This window comes from Primulina huaijiensis, chromosome 10 (assembly GCF_012295235.1).
Source record: "Primulina huaijiensis isolate GDHJ02 chromosome 10, ASM1229523v2, whole genome shotgun sequence".
Classification (NCBI taxonomy): domain Eukaryota; kingdom Viridiplantae; phylum Streptophyta; class Magnoliopsida; order Lamiales; family Gesneriaceae; genus Primulina; species Primulina huaijiensis.
The window spans coordinates 17,098,634-17,112,113 of NC_133315.1; the positions used below are offsets into that span (position 1 = coordinate 17,098,634).

General features: G+C 33.9%; 2 protein-coding genes across 2 annotated transcripts; one reads left to right on the top strand and one right to left on the bottom strand.

Annotated features, from left to right (window-relative positions):
• Positions 1-262: 262 nt before the first annotated feature.
• Positions 263-2,267, top strand: LOC140986724 (peroxidase 73-like). The gene is made up of 4 exons (XM_073455051.1): positions 263-559; positions 655-855; positions 940-1,105; positions 1,795-2,267. Exons 1-4 carry the CDS (start codon positions 350-352, stop codon positions 2,199-2,201), a joined length of 984 nt encoding a protein of 327 aa, XP_073311152.1. The 5' UTR covers positions 263-349; the 3' UTR covers positions 2,202-2,267.
• A 2,423-nt stretch (positions 2,268-4,690) lies between these two features.
• On the bottom strand, positions 4,691-6,712 carry LOC140986499 (scarecrow-like protein 32). The gene has a single exon (XM_073454770.1). It carries the CDS (start codon positions 6,156-6,158, stop codon positions 4,797-4,799), a length of 1,362 nt encoding a protein of 453 aa, XP_073310871.1. The 5' UTR covers positions 6,159-6,712; the 3' UTR covers positions 4,691-4,796.
• Positions 6,713-13,480: the final 6,768 nt, after the last annotated feature.

Below are 13,480 nucleotides of genomic sequence, written 5' to 3' on the forward strand. Positions count from 1 at the left end.
TTAGTCAAATTTATTGAATCATTCCTGTTTAGTTAGATGTAAGATGCGTACACCCAAAAGATATTCCATGTGATGTGAAATATGCCCCTTTCAGGTTTCAATCATCCAATATATCATTAACCTTTTTTATAATATGCTTTCCTCGTTGTACACAGACAAGATTCTTAGCAGCCAACTGGCGCTTAGATCACATGATTACATCTTTTTAATATCTTTACAAGTCAATGATTTGTTTACAAATCTACTGATACAAATTCCAACAAGTACAATAGCATTAGCTCCTCCCTAAACCTCAATCTCCTTCCTTCTCTACTAAGTTCCCTTCTAATTGTATAGCTGAAAAAAAAAAATGGTTCGTCTTTCAACCATAATATCGCTCTTTATATGTATTATTTTGTGCTCGAGCTCGACTTCTGCACAGCTCAGAAGAAATTTCTACGCAAACATATGTCCTAATGCCGAAAAGATTGTTCGAGAAGCCGTCACCCTAAAATTCCAACAAACTTTTATTACCGTCCCTTCTGTCATCCGTCTCTTCTTCCACGATTGTTTCGTTGGAGTACGTACATTTTTCATCAATGTATATATGTTTTATTTCTTCTTTTTAATTTTTATTTTTTTAAATATATATAATTGTGAAATGAAATAATTTAGGGTTGTGATGCGTCGGTGATAGTGGCGTCGACGTCCCGGAACAAAGCTGAAAAGGATCATCCAGACAATTTGTCATTGGCCGGAGATGGATTTGATACTGTGATCAAAGCCAAAGAAGCAGTGGATAAGATTCCAAGTTGCAGAAATAGGGTTTCTTGTGCTGATATTCTCGCGATGGCAACTCGAGATGTCATTGCTCTGGTTTGTATATTATGAAAATCTTCAAAATTAACATATTGTATTTTATAAGTATAATTTGTAATTAAAAAAAAATGGTGAGTGCAGGCTGGTGGGCCTTCATATACAGTAGAATTGGGTAGATTTGATGGGCTAAGGTCCAATGCCGCCGATGTAGATGGGAACTTACCGCAGCCCACTTTCAACTTGAACCAACTTAATGCCATGTTTGGTCGTAATAACCTCACTCAGGATGACATGATTGCTCTCTCAGGTACATTTATTTATTATTTAGTTTTTTTTTGGGGTGGAAATAAGCATTTCATTAACTTTGAAACAAGTCAATATTTATTTAAAAAAATTAAAACACAATGGATAAATATTCGATAATTAACAAAATTTTGCCTATGATGGATTCCCTTTCTTGGAATCAGTATGAGTCATCGATGAAAAAATATTACTTTTAATGCTAAGAGTATTACTTTTTATTTTGAATATTGGTAGGGTTGACCCGTCTCACAGATAAAGATTCGTGAGATCGTCTCACAAGAGATCTACTCTACTTTTAAAAATCAAGTGTAAAACCTTCCGCAAATAGAGCAAACACGCCTTATTTTTTAAAAACATCTAATTTTTAAAAGATTATTAATTTTCTATAAGGGGTTATATGTTTTTTTTAATTTATTTTCACAAGGGTATTAAGAGTCAATTGTCCTATCTTAATCATTAGTTTTTATTAAAATATATTCATAAGTTTAATGAGCTTAAATTTATATAGTTCTAGAAAACTCCCATATAATATTTAAATATTTTTCTATTCGAACACATTACTGAGTACAGGATAAAAACATTATTATAAGTTAACATTTTTTAATAATATTGAATTAAATATCATCTAATAATTTTTAAATATAAAATCATAGGCTGAAGAGTTCTTAATCCCATTTTCTTGATCGCCTGCAGCATGCCACACCGTAGGCTTCTCCCACTGCAGCAAATTTTCGAACAGAATATACAGTTTCAGCCGTCAAAATCCAGTGGACCCAAGTCTCAATAAAGAATATGCGGCCCAATTACAGTCTATGTGCCCAAAAAAAGTGGACCCAACAATCGCCATTGATATGGACCCAACCACACCAAGAATTTTTGACAATGCCTACTTCAAAAACCTTAAAAATGGAAAGGGCCTCTTCACATCGGACCAGGTTTTGTTCACGGATAGAAGGTCTAGGCCCACTGTTAATACTTGGGCCAAAAAGCCACTCACTTTCAACAATGCTTTCATCGAGGCTATAACTAAATTGGGTCGAGTCGGAGTGAAGACCGCGAAGAACGGAAATATCCGCTTCGATTGTGGAAGATTTAATTAACCATAATAGAATACTTGTATTCATTGTATTCGGTTTGAAATAAAATTACAAATTGGTTTAAGATAAGTTTGTCATTCATCTACATAAGTACAAGAAATAAAAGAGTGAGACGGTCTCACGAGTAGTATTTTGTGAGACATATCTCTTATTTGAGTCATCCATGAAAAAGTATTATTTTTTATGCTAAGAGTATTACTTTTTATTGTGAATATCGACAGGGTTGACTCGTATCACAGATAAAGATTCGCACTACAAAAAATCGGATTAACGACGGTTTAAAACAAGCCGTCGCCAAAATATGCAACGGTTTGTCATCAAACGTCGCTGTTCGCGACGGCTTTTAATAAATCGTCGCAACTTTGCGACGTTTTTAAACCGTTGCTAAATTTGCGACGGTTTTGTATTAACTATCGCCAATTTGCGACATTTTAATAAAAGTCGTTGCTAATTTAGCGACCGATAATGTACACCGTCGCTAAATTAACGACAATTTAATGTAAACCGTCGCTAACTTGATCGACGACGGTATTGTAAAGCGTCGCTCAATAGCGACAGTTTTGTACACCGTCGTAACATAGCGACGGTCTTTTAAACCTTCGCAAAATAGCGACAATTAATAAAAAACCGTCGATATTAACGATGGTTATGTCAAAAACCGTCGCGCAATGCCTTTATATTCGACCCCACCGAGCTCATTTCTCATTACGATTTCTTGTCTCGAGTTTGTGTCTTCTCCCAATGATAGAGGTATCAAACGCGAAATTTCATATTTTGAATTTTATTATATCTTGTTAAGATTACTATTTTTTTTGAATCTTATTTAAATTGTTTTACAAATTTTATATATATTAGATAAATAGAGGAGGTTATTTATAAAATGTGTACAAATAATTTAAAAATAGGTACTTTTTTTATATAAATTAATTTTTTTAAAAAAAAATTAAAGAATTAGCGACGGTTTTAAGTATTTATTAACCGTTGCTAAATCTTATAATGACGACGGTTTTATCCCGTCGCTAAATATTGCGACGGTTGGTTCCGTCGCTAATTAGCGACAATTTTATAAAATCCGTTGCCAATTATGTAGCGACGGTGCTTTAAAAATCGTCACTAATAAACGTCGCTAATTAGCGACGAGTTTTGAAAGACCGTCGCAATATTTAGCGACGCTGACTTTAGCGATGGTTTGAAATTCCGTCGCTAAAACCGTCGTTAATTGAGATAGCGACGGGTTTTACCGTCGCTAATACCGAATTTTTTTTGTAGTGTCGTGAGACCGTCTCACAAGAGACCTACTCGAAATAAAATATGATTAGAAATATTTCGAGTAATCGTATGTTGATGTAAGGAATTGCGCATCGAGTATCACGTGGGAAAGAAGTCCCTTCTTGATTATTTTTTTCTAAGTAATTTTTTCAAGAAAAAGAAATGTCATCTCCTTTTGTTGACTACAAGATAATTTGTCATCATATTTTATTTATAGAATTCAAAATCTAATAAGTAAAAATGAATACGAATCACTTTACTTTTTTATGTTTTATTTTATTTATTTGATCATTTTATAGCATCATATTGCAACAAATATGACATTTTAATTGTAAAAAATTTGTCGTATGATTTTAATTACATTTTTCATTTATTCAAATATACAAAGTGAATTACATATTGTCATAAGTATTTAAAACACGTCTATCTAAAACAATGAAGTTGATGTTATTTGAGCTTATTTAAAAAAAAAAAAAACATAAAGAGTTAAGTGATCTTTTATTTTTCACATGGGGTTTCACTTGACTTGCGACAAACATGCATAATTCATGGCTTTATTGTTACCATTCCGGTAAAAAAAAAAAATGAAAACAATTATTACCAAATTATTGGACTACAACTTGAAAAACTACAAATGGAAAATGACCAAGTAACATACCAAAATAGTAATTTTTCCTAGAAATGCTATTTTTTATTCTAAAGAAGATGTTATGAAAGATCTACTTAAAATGCTATTGAAATATTTTTCTTTTTTTTTTAAAAAAAAGCTATGGCTGAAAATACATACACTCATAAACATTTAAACAAGTTAATCAGGCGTTTTAAAATTCATCCAATTACTGAATAAAAATAACTGCAGTTACACAAAATCTTAAATAAGGGTCGAACGTGAAATATTATTAAAAGGCCCTGATTCATGAAACCTTGATGAACCATGTCATAAAAACACATATTTATATCGCAATCATACATTAAATAATTTAATTAAAATAGATAAGAAATTTGATAACTTGCATGCATGTAGTTCACATAAACGCTCAAATTTTCGGGACGTTACATGTTAAAATATGTAATTTATGAAAAGTGGAAGATATAAATTGTAACGTATATATTATATGTTAAGTACATCAGAACTCAACCAAGAAGTAATCAAAGCTTAAGTTGAAGCTTACTTATAGTTCAATCACCATAACTCCAAAGCTCGGGCCGAATGCTGAAGCATGGTACTCAAATGATTTTCTATCCATTACTAAGAATGAAAATCAAGCATATCGAGATCTAGGAAGAAAATATTGTAATAAAATTCTCCAAACAATATATTGGAGACCATCAAACAGGCAACCAAGCAGTAGCAAAAACCACGTTGTGTCCTTTCCATGTAAGCACAACATCTTCTTCTTCTTTCTTTAGTCCCCAACCAGCTGTATGCTCGTCCAACATACTCTTCACCTCTAAAATCGCATCGTCGCTGAATCCAACACCTCGAAAACACGCCTCTCGCATTCTTTGTACCCATTTGCTCTTCGGTTCGAGCCTCTCAACTCTCTGAGGCCCCTCGTTTGAAATTACGTTCTCTATCTTCCAACAAATGTCCGCTTCATACCATTGTCTCTGCTTGCTTCCCCGTGGAAGAAAAGTGTCCATTGTATCATAGGGTATCCATAGATAATTGTAAGCTGATCTTAATCTGTTCACTAGGCTGCTTGATGTGAAATCTGCATCTTCGTCGACTAATATGACGATTGTCGGATCCAAACCTCGTATGGACTCGAGAAACATGGTTCTGAGAGACGGCATGGACGAGGTTCGGATCGAAATTTGAGGTGGATTTGGAATATTTGATGGGGTTTCTTCTGGGATGTAATGGAGCATCATGTGACAATTTATTACTAGTGCCTCGCCATTTTCGGCACGTACGAAATGTTGCAGTTTGAGTTCCTCGATCAAAGAAGAGAACCCATCTTTAGAACTCGAAGGAATGACTCTAAAATCCATTATAATATTGCGGGATCTTGCGAAATTAACTAATTTCAGGCCTAGTTCCTCGTAAGAGAGGTCTAACATTGGTGGGAAATCTTCCATGGTGCCGGCTACCGTTAGCTTGATCAGCGGCGGTGGGTCGAGCCGAGTGGACATGGAATCGATAAGGGTCGGAATTTGCATGCAATGTGTTAAACTCAAGTCAACTATATGAACCACCGAGTACCCTTCGACAGCTTCCAGAACCGCCGCATTAGCGGCCGTAAAACCGAACCTGTGCCACGGAGTCAAGTCCACGAAGCCCGCCAGCTCGAGAATAGAGAATTTATGATTGTTCATGGCTAGATCATTTGCTTGGACATTAGCCATGGCGGTGAGCAATTTGCAGGTTCCAATCTTGGCGGCGCGTGCTATGAGCGCTCGGAGGAAGCCGCAAGTCAGCCGCTGATTCGAGTCCCCGTCCGGAGGAGCAATATTGTTGAGAACCCACAAGATTTGTTGAGCAAGAGTCGCGTCATTGTTTTCCAGGGCGTTTGCACAGTGAATTAGCAACTGTTCCATGCAATTCGAGTCCCCGAAATTCCCCACAGATTTCGGCGTCGGGAATCCCGGCCATGGCCGGGCCCGGAAAAGCTGGTTCTTGTTCATTGGCGGAGATGGAAATGGAGGGATTTGATTCAACAGGGGTAATGTTTCAGTGAATTGCACCATTGGGGATAGATTAAAACCAGTAAATAATTATTATGACAGGACCAGAAAGGTTTATATATGCTGAAAAAGAATTTGGAGAAACAAAAAAGAGAATTCAGAAAACCGAAAGGGGGACAGAAAGAGAGAAAGGGACTAGACTGGAAGTGGTACCTGACAGTTGGGTATTGCGAAACGATCCATTATCTATTATTTTGAAGGGAAAAATTCTGCGAATGAATCAAAGGGAAATCGACTGTTCAACTTTTCCAAAAAGAGGTTAAATTATTACCTTTTTGTGGGTACAAGGGATCTAATGAAGGGAAATTGAAGATCTCTCGTGTCCAAGAAATCTTGGTTTAGAGTAAATTTAGGGAAAATCACCATATATGTAATTAAGTGACAGATTCAAGAAAACAAAGAAAAAAAGAGGGGACTTTCTTTCAAAGCTGGTACGTGCATAAAAACCAGAGAAAAAGGGGGAGATTGAACTTAGAAAAGGGTGTAATATAGAGGAGAAAAGCTGGCCTGGTGGGTGCACGACGGAGAAACGAGGAGGAGCGGCCAAGAAAAGGCTACTTTTTTAAAATATAAATTTTGTTTTTTTTTCTAATTATTAGAATTAAATACTTTCATTTATGGTTTAGATCAAGTCATTATCAATATACACGTTGTTATAAGGAGAGTTTTGTTTCTTTGCAACATGTTATAAATCCTATAATGAATGAATGGGAAGATAAGTACTAAATGTATTCTGAAAACGTATGTCAGTAATTTTTTATTTGGGACGATAGATTGGTAAAATTAAGGATGCACATTTAATTCCACCCGGCATATTCTGGATAAACTCAAACAGATCAGGTAAATCATATTGGACAAACCATGTATAACAGAATCAAAGTTGAAATGACAAAGACAACGATAGATTGAATATCTGACCTCTTGATAAAAATCCACCATATCTTACCATCCGAACTACCTCTTGAGCCACTAGACATGGGTTTTTGGGAACATGTGAGGTGGCCGGCCAGGCATGAGTTTTTGTCAACATATGGGACTTGTAATTTGTCACGTAACAGTAAAGCTGAACGCTGTAAAGCTTTGGCTTACTCACGGGCTATATACAGACTCATCATACACAAATCATTTCTATCAAATTACATAAGAAAATTCCTATTTATGCTGCTAAATTCACCCACTTCAAGAATCCCCACTCTTCTCCTCTATATTTGTGTCAAATATTCTTCGGGTGAAGTGGGGACAAATGGTTAATAAACACTTAAACATTACGACATTATTTATACTCTTTTGATATGGCTATGATTTTTAAGTAATTGGACTTGTTTATTTGATCTCATACAATTTTTTGTGTGTGTGTATGTGTAATATTTATTCATTTGTCCTGTTTGTTTCACTCATGCATCCTGTGTATAGTGATAGATTCTAATTTTGGACTGGTTGGTCACATTAATACAAATCATATGTGAGAAATATTTAAACATAGATGGTGTTATCAAGGGGTGGACACAATATTTTTTTTTTTGGGTGAGAATAGAGATTAAAAGATTCAACGAAATTATGTTGCGAATTTAGATAATTTACTTGGTGGTGCAATTATATATACGCCCTTTTTTTGTTCCGTCCTCATAAAATATACGCAACATCAAGATGTATATACTCGCTTTTAAATATGTGCTTGAGATTACTTTATGCACGAAATGATGTACTTAATATTTCCGTACGTGCACACACTGATATGGGAAAAAAAACTAGCAAATAACAAAATTTTTGCCTTAAAATATTTATATATGTAGATGTCACACAAAGTAAATTTTATGATTCATTTTACACAATAATAGACAATATATAAGGTTGTGAACCCAACCTAAAGGTGACATTATACGTAATTAAATGTTGTATCTCCAAGAACAATGAGAGTGATGAAGTAAAATTAAATAGGCGGGAAGCAGTTGCATGTTAGGTTTTCACAATCTAGGGACCCTCGGAGACTCAATGCGCAGCCAAATATTTGTGCCGCATGCAATCAACAATAGAAAGGAAGGGTCTTTTTCCATGTCAATATANGAATTTAATTTCATTCTTTTTTTTAATATTGACAAGTCTTTCCCACTTGAAGTTTGAACGTCATATAAAATTTCCAAATTCAAATGTCCAAAAAAAAAATATCAATATGTAATACTCGAAATTTACAGGAGCAAAGTCTGTAAAAGAACTTAAATTTCGAATATGTTTTTCAAGTTGTAGAGTAATAATTTGTCTTCATGATCAAAAAAATTCCATGTTTCTGCAAAATTACAGGTGCGCATTTATAGCATAAATAACTCATCGCATGTGTTGATTACCACATCGGTTGGATAGAATTCCTGGAAGTTGCATATATGAACTTGGACAATCCCTCATTGAGCTAGCTAATTTTGGGGTTGAGTTAGGTTCAAGTCACAATCTAAACATACTATCAGAGCCAGGTCCACTATTATGTGTTGAACTGTCCATAGTTGGGTCGCCCGTTATTATCTCCACGCTCCAGTTGTTCATTCCAAAGCGTGAGGGGCGTGTGTTAATATGTCCCACATCGGTTTGATAGAGTTCCTGTGAGTTGCATATATAAACTTGGACAATCATTCCTCTCAAGCTAGTTTTTGGGGTTGAGTTAAGTTCAAATCTCAATCTTAACATGATCTAAATTCACATATCCAAAAATGTGCATAAAAAACTTATCCCAGTGATATCCACCAGACAGGGGGGAGAAACCTGGCATGCAAGCGACGGAAGAGAATTTCAAATGTGGAGTAACATGTGAAGATCACACTGTATATATGGCATATATCAAACGGGTCCATTCACATCCTTTTTTATCATTCTCTGTTTGGATCTTAATGCACCTCCACATGTGACACTATCGCCTCTCTCTTTATAAATTTTTTTTTCTATATTTATTTTGTTCCATCTACTGATACCTAAGTTTTATATTAAAATTGTGGTTTCCCCCTCACCCCCACTTCCGAAATAGACAACTCGATCGATCGATCAAATATCGGAGTAGCCCAAAACCCTAAGTTAGTATATATATATAACAAATGATGTATGTATGTCGTAACGCTTATATATATTTATATTTTTCGAATCAGAAGTTTGAGATATTATGTGAAGTCGTGATTAATTAGCTTATTTTATGTTTAAGTTCTTTAAATAGTCAAAATTTGGTGTAATTGCAATATATAATTTGGGTTTTTTTTAAAATATATTTTTAGTTTTTTCACAAGAATACTTACACGACGCTGAATATATCAGTAATGTCTAGTATCATGTTATTAATACATGCATGCGGTCACGTCAATATTATGACGAAAAGAATGCAAATAGATAAATTAACTTTTTGTATTGAGACCACGATTTGAATAATTAAAAAGTTAAAAATCTAAAATAGACCAACTTGTGGGACGATTTTAAAATTTTACATAAAAATATGCAAGCACTTGGGGTTACCCTTACCGGGACAACTTAATTGGGTACCAAATTCACTTGAAGTTGCGAAAAAAGAACTACTATTTAAGATAGTGAAAATTTTGCCACATCAGTAAAACTCAACTCTATGTCAATAATGCGATGTCCAGCATATAAATTTAAAATTTAAAATATAAAAAGAATAAGATATAGAAGTAGCTCTCGGGATATATTTATAGAAATTTTTTTATTATTAAAAATAAGGAGTTTTTTTAAAAGGTAAATCCATATTTTGAGTAAATATTACATTAAAAAATTATACTAATTTATTTTATGACTCCAAATTATTGGAATCTATTAGCTTCCTTAGAAAAAATTTCTGACACATCTTGTCCTTAATATAAATGGTCCAAATTTATAAAGTATTAGAAGCTAATTATTAAAATTTTGGGTATGTAATGAATATTTATTAGAAGAATCTTGAAGTAAGCATATAAGGTGAATCGAGTGAAGACAGGAGAGTTAAATTTTAATTTAGTATTACTAAAGCGATGATTCTGAGGAATTCAAATGAAAGAGGACACATTTTTTGGAATAAACAAAAATAAAAAATAAAAAATTTGGCATTCTTAATTATTTTGGAATTTTTTGTTTAGGGAAATTCTCGACCATATCCGATAATATTCGGGCATATGCCAAAATTATTTAGTTTGGAATAATTTGATTCCTCAAAATACACAAAACGAAGAGTATCAACAACGGACATGAACAGGCAATCACGTGCTTAAGATACTAAAATTTAAAAGCTATATTTTATTTTAAGAGTAAGTCTCTTGTGAGACGGTCTCTCGAATCTTTATCTGTGAGACATGTCAACCCTACCGATATTCACAATAAAAAGTAATACTCTTAGCATAAAAAGTAATACTTTTTCATGAATGACCCAAATAAGAGATCTGTCTCACAAAATACGACCCGTAATACCGTCTCACACAAGTTTTTACTTTATTTTAATTCTTTGATGCAAAGAGTAAGTCTGCCACTCTATTTAATCATGTCCCATTAATACTGAGGACTATTTAATTAAAAAAAACTAAAATTGTCATTTTTTGTCTAAATTTGTTTGTTTATAATAAATAATGAATTAGCTTCGATGAAATTATCATTTCTAACTAATAATCGATCCTTTTTTAAGAGAAAATAATTAATATATCTCTACAAAACTTTAATTTTGTTAAACTCGCTTGAAATTATGTGTTGTCAGCATGTTTGACAAAATTTTCGATCTTTTATGAAACTTCTAAAGGTAGGAGGATCGGATTCCGGGCTCTTCAAATTTCAATCTTAGTTACATCCATTTTTGTGTTACTCACTATAGTTTAGGTACAAAAAAAAAAATCTATTTTTATTAAAGAATACTAGATGTACACTAAGGTGCATCTTGACTTATATTTTTCCTTTATCACTTACAAAATTATTCTTGGCTAACAAGATATTTACTTCTTTTCATGGGTAGTTTGTTATTTGGTAAGGAAAATGTAAGTTAATCTAGCATTTTTACTTTTATTTATGATATAAAAAATATGTTATGATCAAACTTTTATCACTAAATCAAAAAATATAATTGTTAGCCAAAACACAACTTTATTTCATTATAATCTTGCACTACAAGAAATTCTGTATACAACAACACACATACGACAACGGTTTTTCACAAAAACCATTGTCGTATGTTTTTTAACAACGGTTTTATCGAAAACCGTTGTCTTTGGGGGTCTCTTTTTGGGGTCAAAGACAACTATTTTTGAGCGTTTTTTTTTGGGTTAACGACAACGGTTCTATGAACTGTTGTCGATTATCGTGTTTTTTTGGACAATTGACAACGGTTTGAATAAACCGTTGTCGATTAACGTGGTATTTTTGACAAATAACAACGGTTTTGGAAAACGTTGCAATATTTAGCGACAGTTATTTCAAAAACCGTCGCTACTTTTAAATTCGCGACAGTTTTAAAATAACCGTCGCTAATTTTAGCGTAATTTTTTTGACAAACAACAACGGTTTTGGAAAACGTTGCAATATTTAGCGACGGTTATTTCAAAAACCGTCGCTACAATTAGCGACAGAGTTTCAAAACCGTCGCTACGTTTAAATTCGCGACAGTTTTAAAATAACCGTCGCTAAGTTTAGCGTGGTTTTTTTGACAAACAACAACGGCTTTGGAAAACGTTGCAATATTTAGCGATGGTTAATACAAAAACCGTCGCTAGTTTTAGCGACGGTATCTCAAAACCGTCGCTCATTTTAGCGACGGTATCTCAAAACTGTCGCTACGTTTAGATTAGCGACAATTTTTAAATAACCGTCGCTAATTTTAGCGACATTGTTTTGCAACTGTCGCTAATTTTAGCGACGGTTTGAATCCAAACCGTTGCCAAATAAAAATATGCGACGGTTTATCATTTACTGTCACCAATTGCGACGGTTTAACCAAAACCCGTCGCAAACTGTCTATAAATATCCCTATTTTCATTCCATTTTCCTCCACTTCATAACACTTAAAATTTTTTTCATCACTTCATAACACTTAAAATTTTTCTCTCTTACACCATTTCATCACTTCACACAACACTTAAAAATTTTTTATCTTACACAATTTTATCACTTTCACACAACACGTAAAATTTTTCTAACCACTTTATAACATTTAAAATTTTTCTTTTTTACACGATTTTACTACTTCACAACACTTAAAATTTTTTTCTTTTACACGATTTTAGTTTGGATTATTAGTTTCTTTTAGATTTTTAGATTTATTAAATTATTAAAAGTAATTTTTTTTATTTTTCGAAACAAATTAGCGACGGAACTCTTGAAAGATAACCGTCGCTAACATTAGCGACAGTCGTAATTATTCTCCATTAGCTACAGTTTATATAACCGTCGTTGATTTAACTAGCAACGGTTTATGTAACCGTCGCTAATCTAAAATTAGCGACGGGTAGCAATCACGACCGTCGCTATTTTTATTTGCGACGGTTTTTAAATTTGATCTACCACAACGGATAAAAACCGTTGTCGTTGAACGGACTTTCAACAACACCCTCAATTACAACAGTTTTTAAATGGCTACGACAACGGATAAAATTCGTTGTCGTTTGCGTTTTTGTAGTAGTGTTGGCAGCTCATGGTGCACCTACTTGGGTGCTAATGGGCCAGGTTGTTATGCTTATGGTCCGAAGAGGTGCGTGACTATCTATTGGAGATGTCTCGTATCTTTTAGAGATCGGTCCTAGATTTTCCTTACCGCCGACCTTGTCTTCAATAGAGAAAGTTTCACCCATTAAGATCTGATGCTTAACCCAACGTTTCTCCCCAAGAAGTATAGAATTATATTTCTTAGGAGAATCGAACATATGACCTCGTTCTGATACTAATTGCTAGGATCATACGCTTACAACTAGATCAAAAGCTATTAGTTGTTAGTCAAGACATAACTTTATTTTTTTGTAATTGTGATAGTGCATAGTGCACCTACTTGGATGCTAATAGATCGAGCTGTTAGGCCCATGAGTCCGTAGATATGCGTGTCTATTTGCTAATGTTATCTCATATATCTTAGATGGTAGTCTTACCCCAACAGAGACAGTATTACCCGTTAAGATATGATGTCTATAATGCCACAAATTTGATGATTGTCCCCACTAGACCAAAACATGTCTTTTTAGCGTGTTTATGTCCTCACATACACCCTGAAAAACTTCCTAGAGTGTGTCATTCATCCAGAGTTGCCTCACATCAAGCACATTTAACTCTGAACTTCTTAAATGACGAGTTTCTGAAAAGAAGATGTATCTTGATGATATGAGTAATACTTATCA

Coding starts and splice junctions, on each gene's coding strand:
- LOC140986724 (XM_073455051.1), top strand. CDS start 350: ATGGTTCGTCTTTCAACCATAATATCGCTCTTTATATGTATTATTTTG. Junction 560..654: donor TCCACGATTGTTTCGTTGGA/GTACGTACATTT, acceptor GAAATAATTTAG/GGTTGTGATGCGTCGGTGAT. Junction 1,106..1,794: donor TGACATGATTGCTCTCTCAG/GTACATTTATTT, acceptor GATCGCCTGCAG/CATGCCACACCGTAGGCTTC.
- LOC140986499 (XM_073454770.1), bottom strand. CDS start 6,158: ATGGTGCAATTCACTGAAACATTACCCCTGTTGAATCAAATCCCTCCA.